The 25,658-nt window shown below is 40.9% G+C and overlaps 2 protein-coding genes across 4 annotated transcripts in view; one reads left to right on the top strand and one right to left on the bottom strand.

The window, feature by feature from the left end:
• The window catches only part of LOC147439371 (uncharacterized), a 38,135-nt gene extending 15,136 nt beyond the window's left edge, over nucleotides 1-22,999 (bottom strand). The window contains exons 1-4 of one of the 3 annotated variants that reach the window (XM_086485207.1): nucleotides 22,799-22,999; nucleotides 18,539-18,656; nucleotides 11,675-11,747; nucleotides 11,172-11,598 (exon numbers count right to left, since the gene is read on the bottom strand). In XM_086485207.1, the coding sequence (XP_086341333.1) occupies nucleotides 11,323-11,598; nucleotides 11,675-11,747; nucleotides 18,539-18,656; nucleotides 22,799-22,814 (483 nt within the window). In that variant the 5' untranslated portion in view covers nucleotides 22,815-22,999 and the 3' untranslated portion in view covers nucleotides 11,172-11,322. Of the gene's footprint in view, nucleotides 1-11,171; nucleotides 11,599-11,674; nucleotides 11,748-18,538; nucleotides 18,657-22,237; nucleotides 22,450-22,798 lie in introns of those variants that run through there. The other 2 variants (XM_086485206.1, XM_086485208.1) reach the window with 2 other exon arrangements.
• Nucleotides 8,006-10,946, top strand: LOC147439372 (hydroxymethylglutaryl-CoA synthase-like). The gene is made up of 12 exons (XM_086485205.1): nucleotides 8,006-8,233; nucleotides 8,462-8,568; nucleotides 8,695-8,827; nucleotides 8,909-9,052; nucleotides 9,150-9,308; nucleotides 9,405-9,478; nucleotides 9,567-9,642; nucleotides 9,729-9,784; nucleotides 10,059-10,146; nucleotides 10,237-10,377; nucleotides 10,450-10,599; nucleotides 10,676-10,946. The coding sequence occupies exons 1-12, from the start codon at nucleotides 8,162-8,164 to the stop codon at nucleotides 10,865-10,867; spliced, it is 1,392 nt and encodes a 463-aa protein (XP_086341331.1). The 5' UTR covers nucleotides 8,006-8,161; the 3' UTR covers nucleotides 10,868-10,946.
• Nucleotides 23,000-25,658: the final 2,659 nt, after the last annotated feature.

The following is a 25,658-nucleotide window of genomic DNA, read 5'->3' as shown; positions in this document are numbered from 1 at the left end:
GTATCTGTGGCACTGTTTTTTTACTCTCCTTTCGAGTTTAGGTAATTCTTTGAATATATGTCTACTGACTTGTCATGGGCGTGTATATGAGTAGTGATAAAAATTAAAAGGTTGTACACTTCCTTCAATACTGGATAATGGTTGCCTTGAGATTTTTTTTTTTGCTAAAAAAGCATGATAGAATTTTATTCTTACAACTTGGTGAATGACCCTATATTATATGGTAGCTATTTGCTTACTTTTGAGGTTTAAAATAAGCAGCCTGGTCTATTTTATTGTGACTGCTGTTGCAACTTGCGATTATCTTTCTGATGAGGTGCCTCTAGAGTTTGTTATTGAGCTTGCCTTTCCTGCTCAGATACAGTCTATGCATGCTGATTGTTTTGTGACAGATCTTTGGCAAAGCTACTGATGTGGCCGAATATGGTTGTGAATGGTTGGTTGTCAATAGGTTAAGAATGGTTGTGGCCGAATATGTTTGTTGAAGATGGTTGTGAAATATGGCCGAATATGGTTGTAAATGGTTACCTTATGGCTGCTCATGTGGCTCTTTATGGTTGCTTATTGCATCAATTTTATGTTATTTAATGGGGCTTGGTGGCACACTCCCTTGGCCGTTGGAACTATTGGGGGATTCTAGAATATCCCACCTCTACGTGTTATGATTAAAGGGAATTGAGCACTCATACTTATTACCTTTTATGTGGTTTTTTTTATTCCTTCTAGGAAGGTGTAGTACATACTTACTAACATCTCTTTGTGTTACAGACGACTCCAAAGTACAGATTGATCGCACGTATGAGCACTATTACTGACCCACAAAAAATAGCAGCAATTAATGCCAAACTCTGTAAAGTTAAGAAACGGGTTATGTGGCCCACTTCGGGGCTAAATTGCCTCATAAAACTCGTCTCCGGCCTTATCTCATGAGAGCTTGCAAAGCAAAAGGAGCTCCACATGGTTTCCCTGCAACCCCTTGTAAATGAAACCATCACTGAATATGTTATGGTTAGCTTTACCTTTCTTATTATTTGTCTTTGAAAGCAATCTAGTTGGGTGACATCTATAACATGTGGAATACCCATGCATCACCTGCATACGGTGCCAATGCTAACTATAGGTTGTGTTGTTTCCATGGGTGCAGGTGATGGTTACCTTCTCAACTATGGTTTTCAAAGTTCCTTGGCTTGAAGACGACAGACTTATATATCTTCAGGCTCTTGATTCTCTTGTACTTGTGTATAAAGACTGTTCTGTACTATGAATGGGAATTATACCACCTTTTCATTGACATAGTTTCTAGTGTCTTTTGTAATTTGAAAGGATTCTTTGGTGTAGATGTTATATTGTTGTTGGAACACACACACACACACCCCTAATCTCCCTTTCTTCTTATAGCAATTCTACTTTAATAATTTTTTTATCTATAGCTAGCCAAGCTTGTGAGCTTAAATCTCACTTAAAGTCCTTTGTGCTCACCTTGGAAAGAGATCTTGGCCCATTTTCTTCCTTCAATTAAGAAAGGAATTCTCTAATGTCTATGGTGCGTGAAGATGTGCCTCTTGATACCAAGAGTGAGAGAGCTACTAAGACAAAATTAAGACAATTTAAATCTGTCACAAAATTGTATACTGATAAAATGAAGTAATATTGAACTTACCTCCAGTGTAATTGCCAAATGTATGTGAACCAAAAAAGGTTCCCCCTACTACCAAGCTCTAATATTATTTGAACGTTACATGCCTCTAACAATGGCATGGAATTTTCCATGGTGGTCAAGGATTAGGGTGCCCAAGATCGAAGGCTCTTGGGTAGCCAAGCTAGATGGACAATTAGGCCCCCACTATATAGCCAAGCCATGAAATGTTATCCTCGTATTATGCATAATGTGGTGCATGGCTCACTATCTAGCCCTTTCTTATTGGGTGATAAACCTGAGCTACTAACCTCCTCCTCCCAATCCTAGACACACTTGCGATCCACTCTCTAGTGGAATGCCCTTGATGCTTGGTTGAGCTTTGCCATCACTACACGTGGTCCACGATCCCCTCTATAAGCTACTTAAAAAAAGGTAAAAGGAGAGGCTTTGTCTATAGATTTGGAGAATTTACTTTCAAGTCATGAACACCTCTTTTGGTAGTAGTAAACAAGAAAGGTTAATATTCAAGTGATAAAACTCTTGCCTCTTGACCTTGGTGTGGAGAGTTCAAAGCCTCCTTTCTTGCAAGACTACAGGGAGGACTCATAGGCAAGACAATCCACAGTCAAAATAGTATAATTTTTATTAGACATAGAGGTTGTATAATTAAAATAATTTCTTATGACCATAGATTTTTCTCTTTGTAGAAGTAGAGGCCTCCTAAAGTGAACGAGTCCTTCTATTCTTCACTGACTCATCTGCCAATAGATATCAACCTCATATTACTAGATCATATTTCTAGCCAAAAAATAGATGAGGTGGGATTATAATAACATATCGTAATTTAATTCCTATTTTGATCATAGTACATGGCCCATTAAATAAAGGCTTGATGGTTGATTAAGGCCCTTTAAGTTTCAATGTATCACTTTTGTTTGAAATACATACTTTTAAAAGTATTAATTCGTTAGTAAGGACTCATAAATTGTTTGTTTCTTTTTGGAAGCAACAATTTTTGCATGGCTAAAAAATAAATAAAAAATCCTTGCAATACATGCATTTGATGAAGTTTTGCAAAATCCACTTTACTATGCGAGCAAGTATACATGAGAGACCACGGGTTGTTTGGCATGCCATTAACCTTCTCAAACCTTCTCCGAGACATTCACCAACTCAAACCTTCTCCAAGACATTCATAGTACCCATGTCTTGACATTACTCTTTCTCTTAAGGAAGAGTTTTGGTCCATGAAAACTAAAATTGGAAAACCTCTTCACAAGAAGATAGATGTTTTCCAAGTAGCACCTTCTTCATGTCTATCTTTCCACTTCAATGGTTCACGACCAAAAACATAACACTATGGACGACCAAATTCAAGGAGCAAGCTGTGAGGTTCAATGAAGTTAACCAAGATGATCTTGATTAACAACATTGTTGTCCTAATGTCGATGTCTACTTAAACATTTTGCATTTATTACCTTACTTGAGATAGCCATTGACAAATCATATGTCCAATTGATATCTTAGTTGATAACTGATGTTCTTAGCCTTTAGTATCGGTTGTTGATAGATGCTTATAGCCTTCGGTATTAGCTGCTAACATATGCTCATAGCATACATGAACACTTGAGGGAATAGTTACATGAATAGCTCTTTGGAAAGAAACTAAACACTTGTGCCCATGAACCATAGCAATTTGTAATACACTAAGTGGAACGATACAAGGTTGCCTTGATAAAACATTTAAACCATAATAGAATGTGCACATAAACAACATCTAGGTGCAAATAATGAAGCATTTTCATTGACATGACATAGCCTTGCTATATGCATAATAAATATGAAAAATTACAATCTTAAACTGAAACAACCATTCAATAGTGTTGTTTACAATACTTGTTACATTAACAAGTCATACTAGATATCTGACAATTTTTTGCCATTGAAATTGTTCCGGTACCACATGCTTGAAATGGTCTTGTAAACTTGATTAACAACTAGAGACTTTGTTGCGGCACATTATTAGGAAAGAAGGCACCAGTGTCAGTCCTAGAGACTTATATTCTCCACCTATGGAATATGTCTCATATACTGATGTCAATGAAGGTGACATCCCTCAAGTACAAAAAGTACTTGTGTCTGGAGGTGATTGGAAACACTTAGTGTGACAAGAGTGAGAGATACCCTCATAAACCTTGCTCCACACTGGCTAAATTGAACTCCTTGAGTTCCTTCATCATGTTGTACACCTTGTGACTGACAACATGTGCCAATGAATTCACATGCCACCTCAGACAAGTCTTTGCCAAACACTAGGGCCTATACACCTAGTGTGCATGCTTTGACAAAGGTGTATCCTAGCCTATAAAGTTCAGAATATTGAACGTCTTACTTACAACGATAATGATTTTTGCTGGCAACCCTTAACGCAAGATTGCTGTGAATTAGTGGCATCTTAGCTAGTACAATTGTTTGATTGAACTCCATGAGTTGGTAGCCCAAGTTGTGCACCCTTATGCACAGTAGGAGCAACATGTGCCAATTTTAAAAAAAAATGATTAGTAACCTTGTAGCCATGTAATATTGATAGAAAATTGACCAAAAGGAATTTAATCCCTGTAGTGAAATCTCAAATCTATTATATGAAAAAAATCATATGAAAAGGGAAACTTGACCGAGGATAATAACCTCCAGAATCCTTTCCTCAAACATGACCTTGTCATGTGCCTAAAGAGCCAAGTGGATGATAGCACTCAAGAATATGCATCCCACTTGTAAGCTCATTCGAAGTATATTTAGAAATAAAAAATAATACGCTTATCATGAAGATGAAAAGTACCGTATACTTACCGTGAGGGAAAAAGGCATTTGCACACCAAGGAGGTAAAGTTTCATCACCAAAATCTTAGCCTCTAATGGTTCAGTCATTTTCTTGACTGATTAAACATTAAAAGTACACATTAGTGAATATAAATAAGCCATTTACACTAGCATTTGGTTGAGAAATTCGGTCTTCTTAGCTAGGACTTCCTGTATACTTCAGTTTGAGAACTCCTTTCCGGAGCAAAATTTGATTCATCGGCTTGATCTTACACAAACTATACTTTATTTGTAGGCACAATAATGCCCACAGAACATATATATGATCTACTTAAGTTGGAATCATATTCACCACTAGTTCTTTTAAGATAAATGTATCAACCCCAAGACAAAGGAGAGGAACTTTCCATCGGAAGCTTAGAAGAGTGGAATCTTTTAAGATAATTGTATCAACCCCAAGACAAATGAGTGGAACTTTTCATGCGAATCTTAGAAGAGTGGAATCTTATTCACACCTTCTTATGAAACTTTTTAGTGCCCTAGCATAAGCTTTAATGGAATATATAGCTCCTTGAGAAAATATACAAAGTCATGCTATGCATATATGAACTCATCGTCATGTGTGCTGCCAAGCACTAGTTAAGTGGAAAGATCGACCTGAAGAAGGTGACACTTGGGAAAACATTAATGTTCTTAAGAAGGATGACCCCACTTTTCTTTTCAAGGATAAAAACACTTCTCCAAGGGGGGAGTAATGTGAGGCCTATGGTCAGGCATGGCCCAATGGGGAACCAATGTGGGGACCCATCTATAAGAATAGACAGGGAGGCCACGTGGAGCATGTGATTCCCTAGCCCTAAGCCTCTCGCTAGCATAAAAGCTTCAATTACTTTTTGGGGCGTGGAGTTGTATGCATGCAAAGAAGGGGAGAGCGTGGTCGAGTAGAGGTAGATGAATGAGGGAAGGCTCCCCAACACACACTTGTGGAGCGAACTACACAAAATTTCTCTCTCTTTGGCTTGCAGGGAAACATTGGTCACTGTAAGGCTACAAGACGATGACCATACAAAGCTCTCTTTCTCTTTTTCATGCATGCGCAAACTGCTCGCCATCACCTCCTCTTGGTGACCTTGCTTTCACACTAAGGTTCTTATTTTGGGGGTCTCTTGAGTTGACCAAGAGCTGGTTCCCTGTAGGGAACTTAGGCAATTGGCCACAGAAGCTTCAAGCTAGTTTTTCAGGTAGTCAAGCATTGGATAGATCATAGAAGACACCTCTGCTCAACAAGCTATAATTACAAAAAATTACAAAGATTTTTCTCGTATCTCAAAGAATATAATACCACTTTTTTCGAAGGCCCTGCAAGCTTCACAAGATAATTGCCAAGGCTTTGGTCTTGGAGTTATCTCTAACGAGCGGTAAAATACATTGGAAATTCGCAATAATTTCCAGCAAGGCGGTTAAAATTTGCTAACCATCACAATTTCTACATATTGTTGCTTATCACATGAAAGTTCTTAAGCTTGTAGGTTTGTCACATAGTGGTTTTGGTAAGAGTCTCAAAGCCACATTAAGTTCACGACATCAAGCCTTGCAAGGCTTGAAGCATTTATCTGGCAATGAGATTTGGAGCAACCTCCAACACTCAACATTAGATTCAATTTGGCAAGTCATCTCGGTTTTGGGATTTTATTTGGCAAGGCCTATAAATTTTTTGGATTTGCAATTGCTCGTTGTGACTTTGGCAAAAGCTTTGCACAATTGATTTATACAAGATATTTATTTTCCTTTGTTAGCACCACACCGCATTATTATGGATTCAAACACAGACATGCATCGTTAGTTGACTTTGATCGCCTTTCACTCGTTGCATCTATTGTTGTATCGCAACCAACTACTCTCATGGAGGGTGTCCGCATGGCAACTAGCATGCATGCATGACAACATCGAGTTGCTTGATTTACTGGAATTTTGAGCATTACAATCATGCATGTCTATCATAGAAACAAAATTTGCACGTTTGAATAAGAATGTAACTAAATTGTCTAATCTAGTAGTGCAATATATGCATCAATAGGCCAAGGGCCTTGCAAGTGAGCAGGCTAGGGTTTTGTCAAGCACCATGCCTGCAAATTTTGCTCCTTGCATATCGGAGCAAGGCTCCAAGCATGCGACCCCACACCCTAAAAACTAACTCAATCTCCAATACCAATGAGAGGCTTAGGGCTAGGGAGCCATGTGATCTAGTTAACCTCCTTGTCTATTCTTATAGATATGCCCCTGCGTTGGTTCTCCACTGGGCAATGCCCGATTGTAGGCCTCACATTACTTCCCCCTTGGAGGTGTTTTTGTCCTCAGAAACAAAAGTGGGACATTTCTTCTTAAGAACAACAATTGTTTCCCAAGAGGCGCATTCTATAGGTCGATCTTTCCACTTAATGAGTGCTTGGCGGCACACACACAGACAAGTTCATATATGTATGGCATGACTTCGTATTTTTTCTCCAAGGAGCTATATATTCCATTAAAGGTTATGTTAGAGCAACTAAAAGGTCTCAGAAGAAGCTTTGAATAAGATTCCTCTCTTCTAATGTCGGGATGGAAATTTCCACTCCTTTGTCTCAAGGTTGATACGATTATCTGAAAAGAACTAGTGATGAATACATTTCCAACTTAAGCAGATTATATGTAAATTCTACAAGCATTGTTGTGCCTATAGATAAAGTAAGATCAAGCTGATGAATCAGATTTCTACTTAAGCAGATTATATGTACATGCTACAAGCATTGTTGTGCCTATAGATAAAGTATAGCTTGTGTAGGATCAAGCTGGTGAATCGGATTTCTCTCCAGAGAGCAATTCTCAAACTGAAGTATATAGAAAGTCCTAGCTAAGAAGACCAAGGTTCTCAACTAAATGCTAGTTTAAATGCCCTATTTATATTCACTAATTTGTACTTTTAGTGTTTAGTCAACAAGTCAAGGAAATGACTGGACCATTAGTGGCTGGGACTTTGGTGATGCACTTTTACCTCCTTAGTTTGCAAATGTCTTTTTACCTTGAGGTAAGTATACGGTACTTTTCCTCTTTATGGTAAGTATATAATTTCATTTCTAAATATGCTTCAAATGAGCTTTACAAGTGGGATGCACATTCTTGCATGCTATCATCCACTTAGCTCTTTAGGTACATGACAAGGTCATGTTTGAGGAAAGGATTCTCGAGGTTAGTGTACATAGTACCTCCTCGGTCAAGTTTCCCTTTTCATATGATTTTTTTTCATAGAATAGATTTAAGATTACACTACATGCATTAAATGTCTTTTGGTCAATTTTCTATCGATGATTACATGGCTACAAGGATCAATTTTTTTATTGGCAAGCCTACACGAATTTACAAATGTGCATCTGACGGTCCGAATCACCTCAACCCTAGATCCCATTTGAAGCCGTCCGTGCGAGATAGTGTGGAGGCTTGCCCGGACAAGAAAGCATAGAATATTTTTGGGGCGCGCTCCTCTTTTTGACAGCCACCAACGACAGGAAAGCATGATATAAAACGAGGGCAGCGCAAGCTACGTTCATATTCCTATATGTCCAACAAGCTCTCCGGCACTATCAGACGCAAGTCTCAAGCCCAAGGGTTTGCATTCCTTCCGAGAGAGGTCACCTGCTTTCCCGCAGTATTTTGTAGATCTCGGCTATGGTGGACAGACCGCAGAATGTTGGCATTTTGGCCATGGAAATTTACTTTCCAGCGACTTCGGTTCTCCACGTATCTCTTTCTGGCTCTCATTGTCTCCTTGCAAACACGTTCTTTGTACAGAAGCATGTAGAAAATCTCTGTTAAGTTGAAGCACATACATGTTAGCTTGGTGTTTTGCTATCACCTTATGGCTCCCAGAATATCACTTGCATGTACGAGTCATAACAAGCTTAATGCACGTCTTCATGTTGATCATCAAAAATTTGCATGTCGAACACTTTGCTGTTGAACATGCAGGATGCTCTTGAAACTTTTGACGGGGCTAGCAAAGGAAAATACACAATTGGCTTAGGGCAATATCGATTAGCTTTCTGCACAGATCTTGAGGATGTCATCTCAATGAGGTAGCATAGCTAAACCTACGTAAGTCCACAGTATAGTGGAATTTCTGCCCGAGAATGCTTAGAAAATCATGTGTATTGATTGAGTTGCACCATAAGTTTACACATTTCTTACTACCTTTCTATCAGTTTGACGGCTGTCCAATGCTTGCTGGACAAGTTCAATGTTGCTCCTAGTCAGATTGGGCGACTTGAAGTCGGAAGCGAAACTGTTATAGACAAAAGCAAGTCCATTAAAACATGGCTAATGCAGCTTTTCCAGGTAGCTGCTATGGAATCTTATTTGGCGGTGATTGCGATTGATATGGCTTGAAGAATCTGATTATCAAATGCTTATATACAGAAATGTGGAAACACTGATATTGAAGGAGTGGATTCAACAAATGCATGTTATGGTGGAACAGCCGCTTTACTTAATTGTGTGAACTGGGTGGAAAGTAGTGCATGGGATGGTCGATTCGGGCTAGTGGTAGCTGCAGATAGTGCGGTAAAACACGCCTTTGATTTCTGCTCAAATGCTGTAGAACCAATTTTAGCTTTATGAAATAGCAATGGAAATTCTAGCCATGTTTTCTTTGTTTCAGGTTTATGCAGAAGGATCTGCAAGGCCAACAGGAGGTGCAGGAGCAGTTGCAATGCTGATTGGACCAAATGCACCCTTAGCATTAGAGCGCAAGTACACTGGAACACACATGGATCATGTTTATGATTTTTACAAACCCAAACTAGCCAGCGAGTATCCTGTAAGTTTTGCTACCGGTGCGAATTTTCTTTTGTCCATACTACACTATGGGATATATAGCTCTCTCTACTTAATTTACTTCTTGCTGAGCATGTAGGTAGTTGATGGCAGGTTATCACAGTCATGTTATCTGAAGGCTCTTGATCTTTGCTATGGTCGCTTTTGTGAAAAGTATGCCCAAGGCAGTCCATACAGAAAAGCTGTTTCCTCTTTTGGTGCATGTTTGTTTATGGTTTTTGTGATGAGACTAAATTGGCAGGTATGAGAAGCTTACTGGCAAACCATTTTCCTTATCGGAAGCAGATTATGTAGTTTGTCACTCCCCTTACAACAAGGTATTGTTTGTTAAAGAGTCAAAGAAGCCACTGTAGTATTGCTCCTAGCAACCGATGAGCGCTTTGATGGCTCTTGGTGTTTGCAGCTTGTGCAGAAAAGCTTTGCACGGTTGGCCTATAATGATTTCCTACATCGATCAAGGTAGAAGTCTCTTCGAAGAGATGTAGAAAATGCATTGCAAGTTTCTTTTACACCGCGTTAGTATCAGAATACTATGTTAGTATTCTGATACCGATTGAGCTTCGATTACATGCATAAAAGCCCAAATTTCCAGAGTACCATTAAAGAATACTATTATGTCATAACTTGAATAATTGTACCACTTATTTGTGCTCCGCATACTCTGCAGTTAATCAACTCACAAGCCTCTTTATAAATGTTTGCTTGAAATTGTCAGACAATTGTGTTTTTGTAGCTATTTAGATGGGACGGCTGTTGCACTGTTGGAGCCTTTCCGGACATTGCCCTTGGAAGAAAGCTACAGTAATCGCGACCTAGAAAAGGTGAATGATGACTTAAGCTTTTGCATCTTTTATTCTTTTCTTATGTTTGCAGCTGGAATTGGAATTGACACTGATGCTTCTAACTTTTAGGTTTCACAGCAAGTAGCTAAGCAGTTTTATGAGCTAAAGGTAGGGCCCAGCACTTTGTTGCCAAAGCAAATTGGCAACATGTATTGTGCATCTCTTTATGCAGGACTTGCATCTGTTCTTCATCAAACAGCTGGTGCCTTGGTATGTTATAGTATGCTGCTGGGTTGTGCAAAAGAAACTTCATAATTTTGCTTGATGCATGCCTTGTTGCAGGACGGAAAGCGAGCATTGATGTTTTCATATGGAAGCGGCCTTGCCTCCTCTCTCTTTTCCATCATCTTTAGAGAGGGGGAGGGAAAGTTTTCATTGTCGCACATTGCATCTGCTCTTGACATAAATAGCAAGCTTGGTTCTTTTATTACGGTATGTCTGTATATGTCAGGCTTTCTAATCATTACACTACAGGTAGAACAGTCACAAACATTATGCTTCCTTGTAGGTTTCTCCCGAAGAATTTGAAAGAACAATGAAACTCATGGAGACACGATACGGAGCAAATAATTTCAAGCCAATTGCTGACAGTGCAACTCTACGTCCAGGGACCTTTTTCTTATTAGAGGTTGATTCTCTCTATCGTCGGACTTATGACATAAAAACACCAATTGGAGCCATGAACAGCTTACATTGTTGATCAGTTTTTCATTTGATCAACAATGGTAGATGCAACTATCAAGTTTTTTGGTGAAAGGGGTCATTTACACAGTTGTTCCTCTCTCTCTCTCTCTCTCTCTCTCTCTCTCTCTCTCTCTCTCTCTCTGTGGCAGCCACATCTTCGATGAGGCAAGAAGAAAAATAGGCCATACCCATGGCATGGGTTGGGTTGTATTGCATATGCAGATGCTCGTACTTCCACTTGGAAATTCTTATACAAGAACTTGTTCAAAGTCTCAAACCAAAATCACCAATTTATTTTCAAAAGGAGCACAAAAGAGAGATTTGTTTCCAAAAAGAACAAAATGTCTTATGGAAACTGAGCTACACCTTGCACTTTTTTCGGTAAAGTGATTCTCCAAGAATGAACAAAGCAGTCACGAGAGATGCATAGATTTGTCTCCAAAAAGAACAAAATGTCTTATGGAAACTGAGCTATGCCTTCCACTTTTTTCGGTAAAGTGATTCTCCAAGAATGAACAAAGCAGTCACGAGAGATGCATAGATGGGAGTTGGAATTTGCTGAACAAATTTTCCAATACGAGGTAAGCCTTCTGTAGCCTGTTTTGCGAAAAATGCCAGGGCTGGTGCTATGATAGAAAATATAAAAAAGGCCTTGCTAACTCTTCCTATAAATTCTGAAGTAAATTTTTCCATGAATAGCGCGAACTCCTCTTTGCTTAGCTCATTGTCCGCGTTTTTATCAAATTTCTGTAGTGCAATATGACTCAAAAATGCATTATATACATTGTCTTTCATCATGGTGATTGATATTCAAGAAGCATACCTCGAAGAGTGCATGCACTTCCTCCCTTGATGGAGGGTCATAGTGTGGGCGTGGAAAATGCTTGTTCAAGTCACTGTCATGTACAAAAAGACTGATTAAGATACCCTACAAAACAATACTAGCAACATCTTGCACATGCTCAATCTCCCAAGTGTAAGCGCAATGGAATGTTTTTTGTCGCATTGAAGGAAGCACTTTGCAGAGGGTGAAATCTTGCCAAGCCTAAAATGCTGATTAGTTTCTAAGAGCCGGGTTGCGCCCGTGCCAGTGGGGGCAGTGGGGGGAGGGGGATGCACAGGGTCGCACCCTATCTCCTTTCAGCGTAGAGAAGATGAGCGCAGAAAACACGAGCGCACATGCGTTGCTCTGATTGGCTCCTGTAACGCATGCCATTGAGGAATGGAGACTCGTAATAAATCTTCACAAAGAGAACGTGATAGAATGTTTTCATCAAGAATTATTCTATGAATAATGCGTGATATCAAAGCCTCCCAAAGTAGTAACTTTCAAAAGAAATCCCATCATTAATAGAACAAGACAAAGCATTGAGTCATATGACGGCTCATAATTGTTTTGAGGGGGATACGACTTCTCATTAGAGCTGGGTCGCGCCCAAGGGGAGTGGGGGGAGTAGGAGGACGACGTTAACCATTTTCAGAAATTCCAAAAATGTTTGCACGAAACCTGAACGCTGCCAATAACCCTGCTATCACTTTGAAAAAGGGGGGGGGCATAAGCGAAGGTTACAGGAGAGCTCCTTCCTCCTTCGTCGCAGGACCATTACATTGTATAATTTGCTTGATATAGTTATTTCATACATTTTAAGTTATGGGTGTGTGTGTGTGTGTGTGTGTGTGTGTGTGTGTGTGTGTGTGTCGAGAGAGAGAGAGAGACTTGATTTACACACCAATTCTGCATTTTTATATATGTTTATAACATTGTCTCCATAGATGCTTGTTGTGAATGGTAGCTGATTTTAATTTTTAGTCAATTTGTTGGTAGTGCTTCTAATATCCACTAGCATCAAAACTTGATAAGGTGGCCGATTGTTTGACTAAGACTAGCCAACTTTGGCAACAATGACATTAAAGACACCAAAAGCTAGATGAGTACTCAAGAACACCGTTTTATGTAGTATGCTACTATTAGCATCATGGATGGCTTAGCATTGACCACACAATGTCAGTTCTTTACAAGAGTAACGAGCTCCTCGGGATGAGGTTTACTATGCGCAAGTGGTAGCTCTAGCTACATAATTAACTCGTGTGGACTAATGTGCTAGAGCGTTGGAACACCAAACCTTGTGGTAGGAGCTTGGCATTGTATTGCCACCTCCCAAGCTCGTTTATGAATTGGCTCTGTTGCTGAGAGGTCCGTTCCTTACTTTTGCTTGGATAATTTGTTGAAGACTACCTTATGGCGTTTGGTCTTTTTGCTTCCTTGCGGGATAAGATCGTACCGGCACTGGCAGTTTGTCTCATTCCATAGGATGATGCCTAAGGATTTTGCTATTTTTCATTCAGCTCTCCTCTTCTTTTTCATTCAATCAATCAATATGTAACTCAATGGACTTTGTTTACAAGATGTATGAAATTTCCAACGTGACTTGGATGTTAACATGCTGCTATGGTAGTGATATGTGTGAATACACCACTTAGGACAATCACGAAATCTTTTTCCCTCACATGGGAGGTTTTTTCCTGCCAGCTTGAAGATATAACCCATATCTCTAGAGCAAGGATATCTTTGTATTAGCACACTTAATTATACTACTACTTCCTATGTTATTCTAGCTTACTTGTGTGCTCCTAGGATGCAATGAGGCAAGAGTTGCTTGCGTATGGAGTCAGAATCAAAGAATATGTAGGAGGATGACATGGATGCATTCCTTGCAGAGTTTGAAGATCACTGAGCAGTTAAGTGTTGTGGGTGAGGTCATTCCTCTTATGCAAACATTTCTTGATGCATTGCCAGATTCTTTTGAGACTTTTGCCTCCACTTGGAGACTTGTCAAAGGAACAAGTATGGTGATGTAAAGTTTGATGGCATTGTCTCTTTATCGCTGCAAGACTATGGGCACCTCCACTCTGGTCAAGGGGGAAGTATATGCTGAAAGAGTATAATGCATTTCTTACTAATGGTAGGATAAAACAAGAATGTACAATGCCATATAGTCCTCGTCAAAAAAACGGTATTGTTGTATACTCCTCATCATCAATGGTGTTGGTGAGCTAGAAAAGCAAGTCACTTCAATGGAGATGGCACAATGAAGTATTGTCAGAAGTAAAGCTTTGTCACATGTGTTTGGGCTAACCTACAACCAGAGGTATTGGGAAACATTCCTATACCAGTGGCTTCTTTCTAGAAAGTGCCCTTGAAGGAGTAGATGGAACGATATTGTTTCAGTCTACCCAAAGTAATCCAACGCAACGACGACTTATGGAGATGCTAAGGATAGTTTTTCAATGAGAGCACGAACTTTGACTTATGCCAAGGGTGACAAGGTCACACAAAAAGAAGCATCAACAAGAAAGAAGAAATCCACCACCCCTCAGTTGTCTGTCGAGTAAAAGGCAGAATATGACAAACACCCTAAGTGTTTTGGGTGTGGTAGAACAAGGCATATCTTAGCCAAGTGTTGGAAGAAAGAGGAGAAGTCAAAAAACAAGCTGGAAACATATAAAGCGGCAAACGAAAGAGCTAAAAAGGGAAAATTAAAGGCGGGACTCGTACCAAATTTTATAGGGACCCCTGATCCCAATACAAAGCTCAACAAGGAGTGGGGCAAAATACATGATCAAGAAGTCCTCGTTTTCTTCAACAACAGAGCCAAGGCCACTTTATTTTGATTGAGATGGCGGCCGCTTGGGAATGTGGCCTGAAGACATGGGACCACGGATGGATGCAGCGTTAGCAGCACCAGAGCATGAAGTCGTCTCAGCTCCTACATAGGCAAGCTACAGTTGCATTGTCAGGGTTACATAGGGCATGAGGAATAGGGCATGAGGACTTCAACATTATGCCCTTGGAAGGGTATAATGTTCTGTTAGGGATGCCTTGCCACACTCAGAATAGCGTCGTAGTGGACTACGGAGCAAAGTAGATTCAGTTGAAGAATAATAAGGAGAGGAAGGTGGTTATTGATGCAAAATTCAAAGGCGAGTTAGTTCCCATTAAATCGGCTTCAGCCATTTTGAAGTTAATAAAAATCAAGTCATTTTGTTTACTCCATCTTTCTCAAAATGTGGATGAAGATAAGGATTCCAATTTGTCAGAGTTAAAGTCAGAGCTGCAAGTTTCCAACAAGTTCATACCGATTGTTTCTCAGAGGGTTTGCCACCTTTAGCAAAAGGGTTTGATCCAACAGTGTGCCTCACCTTTTTGTTCTCCAGTATTGCTTGTTCAGAAGAAAGACGCATCTTGGAGGATGTGCATTGATTATAGGCCTCTCAATAAGATTACCATCAAGAATAGGTTTCCCATACCCAACTTCGATGATATACTCAATACTTGCTTCAATAGAATCAATTTTAAAAGTGGCTATCACGAGATTAAGGTCACACATTGCCGAGAAGAGAATAGAGTCAACCAATTTCTCTCTTGGATTTTGGGGGTGCTCATAGGCTGCCCCTGCTCTGCTAAGTGACATTATGATATATACATAAATGTTGACCATAGTATTTACTATAGGGTACCATCTCGCGTAAAATCGAAAAATCTCTCGTTAGGAAACTATATTCTCTTTGGGGCTTCACACTGGATCACAGAGAAGGCATGAGAGAAGATCGCAAACAGGGGGCGGGGCAGAGGCATGTTTTTTTTTTTTTGGGGGGCGGGGGGTGCGGGGCGCCAAAAATATTATTTTTTCAAATCAATGGGCAAGCACTTCAGCGCACGAGCACGGGTCTCCTCCTAGTTTACAACAACACTTACATGGTGTATCACAACTCCGTGAAACCAGCCCGTAGGGTGGTAGAATTTAGCTTTCACCCAACTTTCTAGTGAGCTACAGGTAAATTTCAGCGTGCTGTAATTCCCTGTTTTGTCACTGTCAGGTGCCCAAAGCCCTGTTTAAGCTTCCCCGAGGCTCCTCGGGCGATGTCTTGCAGTTTAGGTGCGAAACCCTAAACCTGCAGAAAAAACACAGCAGGCTGTAATCTGTTTTGGATCATTTTGGGCAGAGCGAGCACATCTATGCGTCTCAAGTTCTCCCGCATGCAATGGGACAATTCCCCTTTGAAACAGACGAGTTTTCAAGAGGAAACTCTCCCTTTTCGCAATCCTTCGCGATGGAGATGTGCGTACTTGTGGGGGATTAGCAATTAGCTAATCCGGTTCCTATACAGAAGGCTCTTGCCTTGGCAAACGCGCAGAAAACCCCCAAAAATGTACATGGTCATTTGAGAAGTCCAACTAGTGGGGCATTACCATATGTGGAAAGGGGAGAGAGAGATACGCGAGAGCAAATCGTCGCGCTACATAAGGTAAGGGAGAAGGCAAGCTTTCCATTAAAGCTATAATCACCTGCATCCAATCCTCACACACACACTGTAGTCACTTCACTTCAAAAATCAGCCTCCTCTCTCAATTTGGGTGTCCCCCTCTTGATGCAGACTTGGAAATTTCATCATGAGCCGCCAAGTGCCCACTTCGCCTCTTTTAAGTTAATTCCTAGTACCCACCGACTTATAAAGTGTAGCGAGGGGCCTACATGACTTTGACTTGAGCCTAGACACCCTTTAACTGCTCGGATTCAAGTGCCGACTAGCATGACCATCTTGTGGCGACCTACCCTTCCCAACTGTGGGTGAAACTCTCGACTGTCGGCCGTTTCACACTGGCCACACAATATCCGGCCATTTGTTACTTCAAAAAGAGGATCCCAAAAATCAAATGGAAAGAAACTAACAACTAAGGTTAGTGGTTGCCATAGCCTCGTGACATACCCCCCTCTTGAAATCGCAAACGTCCTCGATTGCATGCCAGATATACATGCCATAGATGATTTAGTGTGATTAGCACCCTTTTATCATCACATGTATCCGTAGGAAAGGTCATGAAACATAGATACAAATGATTTAATGAGACCTGTAACATTTAATGGCCTAGTAACTTGTGTGTAGCGAAAAATAGCATGAACATAGTGAGCATTTCATTAGAATAGGTTCCTAATGAGCATAGCAAGAGTGCTTGGGTGGAGAGAGCAACAAAAAGCATAACACCTAGTTAGATAGGCATGAACAATACTTCAAAAACAGAGAGAAATTAAGCTATTGACAACAGTTGAGGACCGGATTTACATGAAGCCGGTCCCCCCTCCAAAAGGTTTTGTATTATAGGTTTTTGTTGCTAAATTGGCTTTATCTTACAGAAATATAATTATAAATGAATTATTGGATTTATAAGTGAGAGGGTTTTCTCGCTTGGAACACCAAGGAAAAATAATTCTAAATGAATTATTGGAATTTTAAGTGAGAGGGTTTTTCTCACTAGAGACATCCGAGTACAGAGTATTCCTAGTGCATCATTCAAAGTAATAACGGGAGCACTGAGAATGGGAATATCTGTAAGGCCACCAGGAACGAGTACTTCTGATGTGTCACATCGGATGGGTGATAGGGAGCATCGGGAAGAAGTATCCGACCATCCGGGAACGGACATCTCTGATGCGTCATAGGATGTGTGAGATAGAGCATCGCGAAGGAGATTGTACCGTAAGTTCGGTAGGAAGTGACGTGATGGGTATTCTTGATGCGTCACAAGGTGGGTGACGGGTGCATCGGAAAGGGGATATCCATAGTCGAGAGAAAATTCCGAACTGTGTTAGAATTGTGCACAAGGAAAAGCAAGCACTTGAATGAAGATGGGTTCAAAGGAAACTCTGAGGAAAAACAGATGCTTTTTGAGAAAGCGGGATTGCTTTTTCGGAAAGCAAATGCTTTCCCGCGAGGAAGTCTATGTCTGCATTGCAACTGTGCGTGTGATTGCATCCAGGGACGCCTGGGAAGTGCTGTGAAAGCATTGTTTTAAATTTATAAGGTTTTATTGAGTTTTTGGTCAGATTTAGACTATTTTAAAATACGCCGGCCGCCTACTCAATAAGTGGGCAGCCATCTGATAAATAAGGCAATAGATCAGCCAACGTTTTCTCTCTCTTTTTTTGGCAGAGCAGCGAAAAACCCACCAAAAAAAAAAAAAAACGGCCGCAATCTCTACGCGAGCAGCCTGCGCTCAGCTATTCGTGCCTTGGCCAAGAGCTATAAAAGCATCACATGCCCTCACTCAGAGAAGAAGATCATTCTTGCAAGAAGAAGATGCTGCTGCAAATTTCATCCGCAAAAGAAGACGTTGCTGGTGATGCCCATGGCTGCCCCAAGTGTACCGGATATCGCCAGGACCCAGTGCGCGAGGTCCCTCGCGAAGAAGTGCCTATGGAGCGTGTTTCCATCGCGACAAGCTGCTATTTTTCTCTGTTTTCAGCCCATAAATGTCATAGACGGGGCTGATTTACGAGAAGGAACCCGAGAACACACCTCTTTTGTGTGTAGGATTGGAAGAGAGGATTTTCTATGTAGAGATCTCTTCCGGGAAATTGCTTTTCGAGAACCGAGTTGCGTTTCACAAGCAGGTACATCCACATCACTTAATTCCAGTCTTTGACAAGAGAGTTCCCCCACAAGAGGTCAAATGACTTGTGTACGAGTTTTGTATGACAATCTATATTTTTCTATGCATCACCATGTCAGAAACGGCTAACCAATCTACAACTAACGGCACATAAACTGTTGTACAAACTGAAACAAAAAGTTACGATAGCAAAGATCCAACTCAAGTAGTCGACTCAGAAGCAAGTTTTCCACTCACTTATAAACTAAAAGAACAGCTGTATATAGATCTGGGAAGCTCAGTTTTCCAGTGGCAGCTTTCTGTGCAAAGTATTCGAATACACGATCTGTGATACGCCTGATATGTTCCTCTTTGCCTGAACATACACAACAAATTCAATTTCATACAAAGCATTAGCTCAGCACAAACAAAGCAATGAGCTCTTATGTCAAATGTAAAACTGAAATAACAAAGCTCTGAAAGGCTGCTTACACATGGAATACACCTAGATGAATCTAGGATAAGCCCAGATTCACCTTTAATAGAAAGTACAAGGTATAGACTCATGGTAATCATCCACGAGACAAAATAACCATCAGGTCCATCATGCATAGTATTGACTAAATACTACAACATCCCCACTAACGTTGTTAATGACCAATAGTGTGTGTAGAACTAGGTACTAACATATGCTCCCACACCCCCACACCACACACACACACACACGAGCATACACCAATACAAAGATCTGCGTACTAAGTTTCTATCATAACCCGCATGTCCACTATACAACTAAAAATCAACCTAGATGAATCCTAGATAATGTTAAAATAGGCAACGGAAGATGCAATGAAGGCAAGAACTAGCCTCCAATCCAGTGGACACCTCAACTCCGATAAGATCCTCACACAAGAGAACACCTGCAATGCCACATGAATGAACAAGGCAACTAAGGAGAAGAGAGATCACTGAGGTAGTAAGAGACAAGACATCTAAGAATGAGAGAGAGAGAGAGAGAGAGAGAGAGAGAGAGAGAGAGAGAGAGAGAGAATCTTAGAAAGGTTCTCTATGCTGATAACAAACTGCCAAAACAAGTGACCGACATAGATCTGACATGCCCCAATGGATAGACCCAAGGTACACACAAGTGCGACTGCTACTGCCATCTGCTCCTGCACACGAGCTTGGGGGGTCACTGTGTGGAGGTCCTATATAACATGTCCGTTCAAGAGGTATTTATAAAAACCCCCTATTCTACTTTTTTCTTTTTTGTGTATATAGAGACCACTTATGTACCACATTTTTTGTTGAAAAGACCCCTTATGTACCACGTTTCCAATTTAAAATACCCATATATATGTATATTTCCTATAACTTCATAAGATAAATTAACCCCTCCTAACAACAACCTAGATATGTAGGGAGAGATCTACACGCCTCAAGGCTCGCCATCTATGACTACCCTCTAGATATCTCTCCTCTCCTAGGCATGCACCATCGAAGAGATGTTGTCTCAAGGATGTCATGGAAACCCAAGGCAGGATCTCCTGCCTTGGGCTATGTCCGCATGCTGCCCATTGCTGAAGCCAAAGCCGCTCACTTGCTGGCTGCCAAAAACGCTAGGGGAGGCACTATAGCAAGGTAGAATTGCCTCCACCCTTCCCCCCCCCCCTCTCCCTCCCGCCCCCCAAAACCTGAAAATAGGCCAGAAAGCAGGAAAGATATGCTATGGGCACATGGGAGCACCCAAAAAGCCGGGCCGGGAAGAGGGGGGGGCGGCGGGGGCAGGGGAGGAACCTCTAGACTAGCCAATATGGCTAGGAAAGAGCCAAAACCCAAGGACTAAACTAGGCTAGGAAAATCCCGGCATGAGAAAACTACATCACTCCAACCGGGCTATAATGGGATGGCACCACGTGCCAACTAAAAAGAATAGACTAGAACAAATGTTTAGCATTTCAAAACAACTGAACAGGAAGAGAGAGAGAGAATTCACATGACATGGAGTGGCAGAGTTCCACTCCTAGACTACAATGGCCCCAAACGATGGCATCCCTTTTGGTATTTCTTTATATTACTTCAAGACGGTACAACTCTGTGGCTCTACTTTGCTTCTCCACGGGGTAGAATGCCAGAGAGACAGTCCACAACATGTATTTAAAGGCCCTTGGCCATTCAAAAGCAGTTTCAAGACAAAATAATCATCAGCTCCATCATGCATAGTATTGACTAAACACTATAATCTACAACCACCACACTAACATGGTTAGTGTGGTGCCTAATAATGGGTGTAGAATTAGGTACTAATATATGCTCCCACACAACCACAACACACCACACACGCACGCGCGCACACGAGCATCCATCAATACAAAGATCTGCGTACTAAGTTTCTATCATAACTCTATAGATACAAGACATACTCAACCATAATGAAGCCTAGCATTAGCAGAGCATAAAAATTAGCACAAAACAAAGGTAGCATTAGGAAGAGAATGGGATCTAGGAGGGCCTCTTTATTTGGCAGTTTAAGGGAGTCAAACCTCTAGTGTTAAGAAAGCAATCAAAGGACGACGTTCGAATTCAGTCAGGCAAAACGGCTAGTTTATTTGAATTTAAAGTTTCCTCCCAAAATGTAATTTAAAATCTAGAGAGCAAAACCATATCATATAACATATCTATGGAAAGAACTCAGCGTGTAGATTACAAATCTATACTCTCCGCTCAAGTCAGAGATTATATGTAGGAGTTATGGAAGGCCGAAAATCTAGCGACCAAAACCATATCATATAACATATCTACGGAAAGAGCTCAGCGTGTAGATTACAGATCTATAATCTCCGCTCAAGTCGAAGATTATATGTAGGAGTCATGGAAGGCCGAAAATCATAAAGTTATCCAAATTCCACCCCCTTTTTGGGGGGCAAAGTGCATCCTTTGACCACTCTAACACCTCTCTTACACACCCACCATTCTTGCACACATGAGACCCCATCCTCTTTCTAATGGTTGATAGGGCATACACACAATGGAAGATAGAAAGAATTAACACAATATCAACCAGCCGTAACTCAGCAAAAACTTCACAATTGTAAAGTTTGCATGTCCGCTATATGAATAAAACATATACCTAGATTGACTAAATACTACAATATCCCCGCTAACATCAGGAATGCCCAATAGTGGGTGTAGAACTAGGTACTAATATATGCTCACACACACACACACACACACACACACACAAACATACATCGATACAAAGATCTGTGTATTGAGTTTCTATCATAACTCGAGATGCAAGGCAGATCAGCCATAATGAAGCCTAACACATGGAGGCCAAAAAACACAAATATTTGGTATAGTACTCTACACGACATCTAATAACGTTGTGAGAGTGCAAGTATCTGGCCCATATAACACACACCCACATTTCACAAGTGGAAAAACCAAGGAGAAGATTTCACTTGAGAGTATGATGCTCAACTCCTTAACGATCGTCTTGAATGTCCCAAAACCCGAAACCAAACGCTCAACTCCTTCATGATTGTGGTAAGTTTCCCAAAACCCAAAAGAAAACACACGAACAAACTTCTCAATATGTGCGCACACTAGCGTAGCCATCGCCACACATGTAAACCCTCATATTCTCCATAGACAATCACATAAAAGAAGCATACACCTGACTCAAAAGAGAACACTTATAGAGCACAATGCTGATCTATATGTGAGGAAGTGTTGACCTAAAGACCTGATTTTCTTTCATAAATTTTGGTCATTATGTGCAAATGTAGCTTCGCCTTGCTCACATAGAGTGCCCGCAAGATTGTCTTGCTCCTCCCATCATATGCATATAATAAAAAATGCTTTAAAAACCCAACGTTTTTACAAAAAAAGCCATGCTTTGGATGAAATTGACATAGATATGCTCATAGAAATTGGAGACCGAGCATTGCATACCACAATTCCTCACTAAATATAGTCGCACATGAAAAACAGCATTTTGAAGCATCAAAACGCCTTTGATTTTGTGTTTTGTGATGCTGAAACCTTGAGCATGTCTATGGAGTTGGAGCTTTATGAACAAAGAGAAACATATCAAAAAGAGGATAAGTATAAGCCATGATGAGGTGGGGAATCTCCCTCACCCCCACTGTTCCGGGCTGGAATAGGCGAGGCGGAGGCCGAGCCTGTTCCCTGTCCCGGAACAGTGGGGGTGAGGGAGATCCCATCCGTCATGCATTTGTCCTATTCACTGTTAGAATGCTAATGCAATGGCCGGTTGAGATTGCTTGATGCGCTGGAATACACAGGCCCAAGGCATGACAGAGGCATAAATTTCTGGAGATTTGAGATTGTGCTTTAAACTCTTGCAATTGGAAGCACAAGCGGGGATGAACACAACACAGCTCAATGGAAAAAATCTTAGGGGTCACGCTTCTTATATTACACCCCCCACTACAAAACCGTCTTCCATACTCACATCCCTTTCTACTAGAGCAAGTTCAAAAAGAAGAATACCTGGAGCTTGGCCCATTGTATTCGGAAGGCAGCAAAGAGTAAATCATGGGCAGGAGAGGCCAACATTTTATCTTAGAGTTTGGCTGTCTTCCATCTCAATCCAGCTTTAGCTTCCTTGCTTCTGCTGCAAACATGTGATGGCTCCCTTCTGGGGCGCTCTCGTTAGCTTTCCATTCCTCGTTGCTGTAGCGATTCCTCGTCATTGCTAGATTTGAGCCCACAACCTGACAAAATTTAAAATACTCGCAGTACCGCGCGTAATCGGCACGTTTCTCATGGTATAATCATCATAAAATGCTATGCGTGAACTACGTTTGTACCCAATGCTGATTAACTTGATTTTACTAAGCGGTCATGTTGAGTTTCTAACCTGAAGAAGGCCATATAGGTGGGGTGGTGGAGAAATGGTGCGATATTTGAGCCCACCACCTCACAATTTAAAATACTCGCAATATGTGCGTAATTACTCGGCACGTTTCTCAGCATTGGGTACAAATGTAGTTCATGCATAGCATAGAGCCGAGTCCCACATTGCGTTTATAATGATTATACCATTAACTTAATTTTACTACTTAGTGGTCATGTTGAGTTTTTGACCTGAAGAAGGCCATAGGTGGGGTGGTGGAGAAATGGTGCATTTTTTAGGCGTTGATGAAAAGATTGCCGATGGTGGACACGTGTCCTTTTGAATTAAAAATGAAATTTTTGTAAATATTATATCTTTCTTTTAAATTCTAAATGGGTCTTTCCATGATTGTAATTTGGTCCTACATTTTAAGCTCTCTTTACTTCTTCTTTTGGGCGTGCTAAAGTCCTTAGTATCCAAAGGGTGAAGGTCATTCAATTTTTTATTTTCTAAAAGAAACCTTAGTTTTGTGTTGGGTTAGGGGGACTTTCATTGTTTTCAATGCTATGTGATGGAGACTTGCGTTAAATGTTTATTTCACTTTCATTTCATATCCTAACATGTCTTTACTTTTCTTGCATTCTATTGTTTTAGAATGTTAAAGTGAAACTTTACTTACATAATTCTAGTAAATTCTATGGATACACACACATGCACACATATATATTAGAGGGTTTTTTTTAATTTCACATTTCATTTCACAGCCTCACATGGCTTGACTTTTCTTACATTCTATAACTTAATTCTAATCAGTATTAAGGAAAGTCTCTTTTATTAAGCGGCCGTCGATTGAGTTTCCTTCCCACAAACAAATGAACCGGAAATACTAGCATTAATTTAAAATTTGTAAGATTTTTGAACTATTTTCTCACATATTTCACCAGTTTTTCTTTCCTTTACCATGGTTTGCAACCAGGTAGTTTCCATTTTCAACCGGCTCAAGGCTACGCTGAGGCAATCCTTTCTTGAACTGTAATGGAATTTGCCTATTCAATTTGAGAGTAGCGGAATTTAATGAGAGTACTTTCAAGAAATGATTTTGTGAGCATATCGGGTAAACATAATTGAAGATAGCAACATAATTATAGCAATTAGTTAAGTTGGCATAGACAATACTTTTGCAAGAGAGAGAATTTAGAGAACATGACAACAGTTGAGGACCGGATTTATGTGGAGCCGGTCCCCCCTCCAATAGGCATTTGTATTATGATTTCTCCCATAAAAAGAGACTTGTTACAATACATTCTTTGTGTTCCTTGTGACCTAGGTGAAGCAATGAAGATGCAAAGCTTCATGCATCACCATCATAGCATAACCTAAACTTGAAGAAAGCTTTAACTATACCAAGCCTCAGTCCCAAGACCTCAAACACCTTCGAAGGTGGAGAGAGCTAGCAGGGAATGAGGGTAGGGAAGAGGAAGAAGAAACATTTCGTAGGAGAAAGAATTAGTTCCTCACTTATCATACTCTTGTTGCTAGCATACATAATAGCATAGTAATGAAGAAGAAATAGATGGCAAGCTCAAGCATTGAAGCATGGCTCTTGGATGGATTTGCACTCCATCGCCAAGAGTGTTGGTGTAGGCTCTCAACCTCTACTTGCTTGGAGAAGGAGATGGAGCTCTTGCACTTTTGCATAGTACACAATGAGAGTGCTTGTGAGTGTGTGCTGGTGAGTATACCCCCCTAGCTTGCTTGGGTCGACCCCCCCTTGTAGCTCATGCTTGAAGCTCATTGGACCCCTCCAGGCCTAGCCAATCACAAGCAGAAGCCATTACAAGCAACATGGGTAGCCTTGGGACAAGTGTCCCCCTTTCCCCTTTGAGAGAGAGGACTTGATAAATGCAAAAACAATTAGATAATTCAAGTAATTTATCATTGGACCCCTTTGAAGCCTAGCCAATAGGCTTCAAGCAACACATGAAGGTAACATGGGTAGGGACCTGACATGTGTCCTTGTTGCCTCTTCAAGCTAGGGCTTCCCTTGTGAGTGTGAGTGTGTGTTCTCTCTCTAATCCCTAGGAAAAGGGCTCGCCCCCCCTCTTGTAGGGATGCTTTTGACTTTAGGAGCTCAAGCACCTTAGTCATCAAGCATGACAAAGCACTTGGACTAGGGGGTATTCCCACAAGCATCTCAGGCAAGCTTCTCAAGGCACCTCAAGCACCTTAATCATGCACCAAGTCAAGCACCTCAAGCATGGATCCAGTCAAGCACCTCAAGCATCTTAATCAAGAACCTCAAGCATGACAAGCACCTCAAGTACGACAAGCACCTCGAGCTTGGGCCGGGTTCCCACCTCAAGCTCAGCCCTAGCTTACCTAAGGTCAAAGGACTTTTACACACATTATTGGAGGTCTTCAATGAAGCTAACCCTAAGGTCTTATGATCCATTGGTTAGCCTTTCTCTTGATAGACCATCTCCCATTTGGGCCCCTTTACTATTGGCCCCGTGT

The sequence above is a fragment of the Adiantum capillus-veneris genome, chromosome 16 (genome assembly GCF_014529385.1).
Source record: "Adiantum capillus-veneris isolate H3 chromosome 16, ASM1452938v2, whole genome shotgun sequence".
NCBI lineage: Eukaryota > Viridiplantae > Streptophyta > Polypodiopsida > Polypodiales > Pteridaceae > Adiantum > Adiantum capillus-veneris.
Note: the sequence above shows the minus strand (reverse complement) of the source record. Positions and strands in the feature narration are given on the sequence as shown.